This window comes from Scyliorhinus canicula, chromosome 15 (assembly GCF_902713615.1).
Source record: "Scyliorhinus canicula chromosome 15, sScyCan1.1, whole genome shotgun sequence".
Classification (NCBI taxonomy): Eukaryota; Metazoa; Chordata; class Chondrichthyes; order Carcharhiniformes; family Scyliorhinidae; genus Scyliorhinus; species Scyliorhinus canicula.
The window spans coordinates 83,033,352-83,039,351 of NC_052160.1; the positions used below are offsets into that span (position 1 = coordinate 83,033,352).

Sequence of the window (6,000 nt, forward strand, 5' to 3'; positions counted from 1 at the left end):
TTATTCCAGTCTCTCTATCCCTATCTGACTGTGTTCTCTATTTCAGTCTTGCTATCCCTATCTGACTGTGGTCTCTATTTCAGTCTCTCTATCCCCATCTGACTGTGGTCTCTATTTCAGTCTGCTATCCCTATCTGACTGTGGTCTTTATTCCAGTCTCTCTATCCCTATCTGACTGTTCTCTATTTCAGTCTTGCTATCCCTATCTGACTGTGGTCTCTATTTCAGTCTCTCTAACCCCATCTGACTGTGGTCTCTATTTCAGTCTGCTCTCCCTATCTGACTGTGGTCTCTATTTCAGTCTGCTCTCCCTATCTGACTGTGGTCTCTATTCCTCTGTGATTGCTGTCTCCACATTTGTTCTGGTTTTATTACTCTTCCTTGCTACAGACTGGAAGAAATTAACATTAGAGCTTAAATATGTGGCATAAGAACAATGTTAGCATTCAGTGTGCATCTGTCTGGAAGGGGATTAAATGGCTTCAGGGGGAGACTCCTTACCAGGGTATACAATCCATAATTTCTGTTGAATGTTGCAAAAGATTATATTACTTATTCAAAACCAGGACAAAATAGAGTGCCAGAGTGTTTTTGATGGTACGGAGAGATTTGACTCATTCTCAGGCACTAACAATTTTCCTGGGTACTTACGACTCTATTCCAGGTTCTCTCAGCTTCAAGCGTCTTCAAACTAAACCTTCTAACACGTCACTGTGAGACCATCTGTGCCAGAAACCTGACACTCGCTGACAGCATACATACATACCAACAGGCCAAGGTGAGGCGAGGTCAGCCATGTTGTTGGAGTTTGCCTTTGTTTTTGTTCAATATAGCACACAGTGTTCGGAGTTAGCACTGAGTGTAGCATTCTGGAATACATTTTGATATAATTTGGGTGAAAATTGATTGTGATCTATGACATGTGAACAATCAGCTCCCTGGATCAGATATTCAAGGCTGATTCTCGCATGTGGTGGTAAGGAGGTGTGCTCTGGCAGACCTATTTTAGTAGTCAAGGAGGAATCTGGAAAGAAGAGTGGTTTAATAACCATGTGACGATTGGAGGATTTTAGGAATTTGGATTATAAATGTTGCACGCAATTTAAGAGTTAAAAGCCTGCAGAGACTTTTTTTTAAATCTTGAAGAGATGAGGTCGGTGATGGGAGGAGATAAGAGGGCTGGGAAAAGAGAAAGGGGCTGGAGAAAGGTTTTGGAAGTGAGGTCTATAATATCATAACCTTTATTGTCACAAGTAGACTTACATTAACACTGCAATGACGTTACTGTGAAAAGCCCCTCGTCACCACACTCCTGTGCCTGTCCGGGTACACAGGAATGAGAATTCAGAATGTCCAAATCACCTAACCGCATGCCTTTCTGGACTTGTGGGAGGAAACCGGAGCACCCGGAGGAAACCCACCCAGACACAGGGAGAACGTGCAGACTCCGCACACAGTGCCCCAAGCCGGGAATCGAACCTGGGACCCTGGAGCTGTGAGGCAACAATGCTAACCACTGTGCTAACGTGCTGCTCTGATCTGGCAACTCTTGTTTTTCTTGAGAACAAGTGAAGGCAGAGAGGCAGTGAGTTTGGGGAAGCTTTTAGAAAAGAGAAGCTGAGTTCCCATCTGCCTGACTCTGAGTCCACAATTCTTTTCCAAATAAGATAGGTTACAAAGTGATACTATTTTAAAAATAGAGCAGCCTTGTCTGGAGACAAAGGAAAGACTGGATCAGCTACTGTTGGGGTCTGGTCGGGAATCTTAATAAAATGAAATATTTGCAAGTAACAATCCCAAGCAGGACTATTCTGCAGGATGGCTATATAGTCAATGGAAGAGTCCTGGGGAACATTGATGTACAGAGAGATCTGGGATTTCAGGTCCATTGTACCCTGAAGGTGGCAACGTAGGCCAATAGAGTGGTTAAGAAGGCATACAGCATGCTTGCCTTCATCGGACGGGGTATTGAGTACAAGAGTCGGCAGGTCATATTACAGTTGTATAGGACTTTGGTTAGGCCACATTTGGAATATTGCGTGCAGTTCTGGTCGCCACATTATCAGAAGGATGTGGATGTTTTAGAGAGGGTGCAGAGGAGGTTCACCAGGATGTTGCCTGATATGGAGGGTGCTAGCTATGAAGAAAGGTTGAGTAGATTAGGATTGTTTTCGTTGGAAAGACGGAGGTTGAGTGGGGACCTGATTGAGGTCTACAAAATTATGAGAGGTATGGACAGGGTGGACAGCAACCAGCTTTTTCCAAGAGTGGGGGTGTCAATTACAAGGGGTCACGATTTCAAGGTGAGAGGGGGAAAGTTTAAGGGAGATGTGCGTGGAAAGTTTTTTACACAGAGGTTGGTGGGTGCCTGGAACGCTTTCCCAGCGGAGGTGGTAGAGGCGGGCACGATAGCATCATTTAAGATGCATCTGGACAGATATATGAATGGGCGGGGAACAGAGAGAAGTAGATCCTTGGAAAATAGGGGACAGGTTTAGATAAAGGATCTGGATCGGCGCAGGCTGGGACTGCCGAAGGGCCTGTTCCTGTGCTGTAATTCTCTTTGTTCTTTGTTCTATCCGGGCCGGCTTTCAAGGAACTGAGTTACTTATTCCGTGCGTGGGCCTTCACCACTCACTGGGGGAGCTTGTGCTCCATGAGGCTCATTGGGAGGTTAATTCAATCATCCCCATGAGTAGCGTGGGGGCTACAACATCCCCCCCCCCCGAAATCCGTAAATCCCTCTCGAGAAGGTGTGGAGCAGGGGGGGACATCTACACCTCTTCGCTTGTGGCTGCCCTTCCAGTGGCTGTCTGGCTGGGTCAGGGGTGTATAGCATGTTGGCAAACAGTTTCTCCGATGACCGTTTGGGGTGTACCACTGGTGACTGATCCCTGGCCAGGTTACCGTCAGAAGCCTCGGATGCCTGGGTCTCCATCTCGGTGTCAGAGGAGCGGAGTAGGGTACACAGAGCCCAGTAGTGCTGGTAAATTACTATCTTAGATCACTAACCAAGATGGATTAGGGAATGAATCTCATCAACACAGGTAAATTTAGAACAGGTTATGGAGCATTTCCCTGCATGTGACTCTGACCAAAAATGCACCTCCCCTGGACCAACATCATGCCTTTCTGCCTTTTACCGACTTCTCGCACTAAAGAGTTTTGATGGAATAAATAGGGAGGAATTCTTCTTTGTTGCAGGAGGGTCAGTAACTGGAGGACACGGAGCGACAATCAGAATAATTGTTTTTATGCGGGGAGTCATCCCCATCTGTAATGCACTGCATAAGAAGCAGTTTCAGCAACACATTTTAAAAGGGAAATGGGTAAATACTTGAAAAGCGAAACAATTCTAGATGATGGGGAAAGAACTGAGTAGCAAGACAAATCCGATTAGCTGAACTGGCAGAATGACCCTCGAGGCTGTATGATTCGTTATTCTAAAGATCTCCTCTTGTTCTGTGCAGGTTCTCAAGGCCAATGAGCTGGTCTCTTACTGCAATGGGTACTTCCTCAAGAATATGCTGCCTTTACTGGAGCAGGACTCCTTCCAGCAGCTGGTGCAGAGCCAGACAGAGAACTATCAGGACCTTCTGACGGACCTGCAGCAAGCACTAGCCTCCAGGATGCAAGCTGTACACAGGCCTGTTGCCAAGGAAACAACGGTGTGATTTTAAACCAGAATGCAAGCTCAACCTTTAGATAATGGACATTGCACTTTTTCTAAATTAACTGAGATCTCAGTTTGCTTCTGCATAACTGAGTGCTGTGATTGAGATTTCAGTGTATTTGAAAAGCTAAATCCGAGTAAATAAGCAACACACTTTAATAAGCTAAAGTATGAGTGCCATATACTGCAACAAAGGAACCTGTGATTGCTTCCTCTGATCTCTCTCTCTCTCTCTCTCTCTCTCCCTGTCTAGATCATAAACTATCTAGACCTCTTTCTAGCCAACAGATGAACTAATTTGTTAACACTTAACTCCGCCGCCCCTCTGACACGGAGATGGCAATCCAGCCCACAAGGAGACAGAAGGAGTCTAGAGCCTGGAACAAGGAATTATGAATGTCTTGTACCATTACATCATTTTTCTGGTTCCCATGGTACTACCTCATTTCTGAGGGTCATTGTGTCATTATTACAAAATACAGGTCCATTGTCTTTACCTCTTTTGCAAGCCCAATCCCATTGCTCGTGCACCCAACTCCTGTGCCATCTCTCCTCTTGACCTCCTTCCCAAGATCATTTTGATCTACACGAGGTGTTTATCTCAGGTTGTACGTCTGCTATGGAGAGGGCTGCCTTCATGACGCAGTGTGTGTGTGTGTTGTATGGATGAGGTTTCTGACAGCAGAACGCTTTTGGAGAACTCTTGTGCATCATGGCTGGAATATCTGCACCATTCAGAACGCATAATGAGCACCTTCTCCGAGTGGTATTAAAAATGCAGGTGCTTCAGACAACGGTGTCCGAAAAACACTTCAAAAATTCCCAAGTTGCCCAATTCAAGAAACAGTATTTTAGAAACATCTTAAAATTAAATTTACCGACAATGGCCTGATTTTAAGGGCTGTTTGCGCTATCCTAATGGGCACTTAGCCTGAATAAGTAAAACAAAGATCCAAAGAAACGTACAGCACAGGAACAGACCCTTCGGCCCTCCAAGCCTGTGATGGTCTGAGTGAAGTGATATAGGCAACTGAACATATGATTCAGTAAGGTTTTCCGAGATTCAGACGTACAACTGGCTCTCAATTATTCCCCAGAGGTTTGTTTTATAGAACACCACAGGGTCTCTTGGCAAACTACTAATGAAAGAGAAAGCAGCATCACTATTTATTATTTATGTGCAATTCGGAGTATAAATTATCGTGTTCAATTGTTTCTTTTTGCTTAATTTAATTTTCGCTGGATTTTCTTTGGTAAAAATTTTTTTTGTTATTTACCTAGAGAAGACTTAAATTATAAAAAGTGGTAGAAAACTATATTTTCATCAGGAATGAAAATCATATGAAGGATTTCAATACCGTGATCGAGTTTGCAATGTTGAATGCATTGACACCTTTCACACTTGTGTACCTTTTTTAATTAAATACAACTTAACTCCATCCTGGCTTTTTGTATGGTTTTGTATTTTTCATGGGCTTGGGGTGGGGGATGTTTAAATTCTTTATACCTTTAGTCACAGGTGCCAAGTGGGTAGTTCTCCTGAAGGTCTCCACTGGCATGGGGGACAATGTCCAGGAAATTTGGTTCAATTTGGCTATGGGCCCTTACACTATGCCAACTGCAGTGCTGAAGACTATTGTGCCAGGGCTTGTCATTCCCTTTGCTAATCCAAATGCCACCAGAGATTTGAGTTGCTTGTCTTTATCATCAAGGCAGCTTTCCACTGAGTATTGCACCAATTCTATGGCATCACTGTCACCAAATTTCCTTACCATGAACATCCACAAGGATCTTGCCCAGGGCGTGATGGAATACTCAACAAATGCCTCTTAATTACTCAACAATATCCAGGACAGACTCTAACTTAACAGCCCATCTGCCATGGAACTCTCTATCCACTTTACCAGCCTCCCCGGACAGGCGCCGGAATGTGGTGACTAGGGGCTTTTCACAGTAACTTCATTGAAGCCTACTCGTGACAATAAGTGATTTTCATTTCATTTCATTTCACTGAGGTTACAGTGTGTGCTGTCTATAGGGTGCAAATAGCCAAGGTTACTTCAACAGACTTTCCTTCCCCTGCTTCTTGTGCCAACTAGTGTTCTGGGCCAGGGTTTAGAGAACCCCACAGTGTATCATGGAGTTCACCTGACCCACAACATTTACTAGATTGTGGTATGGGGAGCACACGGCACACTCTACAGGTGTGGTGCAGCAGACATCTAACAGTTATTTTTAAAGCAAAACAATGTTTATTCTCTGAACTCAAGTTAACCTTTTTAAAACACACAGTGAACATCTTAGCAACCATCAATTCAAATACAACC

At 44.2% G+C, this 6,000-nt stretch overlaps 1 protein-coding gene across 1 annotated transcript in view; it reads left to right on the forward strand.

The window, feature by feature from the left end:
* The window catches only part of LOC119978405 (ankyrin repeat and BTB/POZ domain-containing protein BTBD11-like), a 53,111-nt gene extending 47,999 nt beyond the window's left edge, over window positions 1-5,112 (forward strand). Inside the window, exons 16-18 of the mRNA XM_038820030.1 lie at window positions 665-778; window positions 3,471-3,668; window positions 3,927-5,112. Coding sequence (XP_038675958.1) covers window positions 665-778; window positions 3,471-3,668; window positions 3,927-3,965 — 351 coding nt within the window. The 3' untranslated portion in view covers window positions 3,966-5,112. The remainder of the gene's footprint in view (window positions 1-664; window positions 779-3,470; window positions 3,669-3,926) is intronic.
* The last annotated feature ends 888 nt before the right edge of the window (window positions 5,113-6,000 follow it).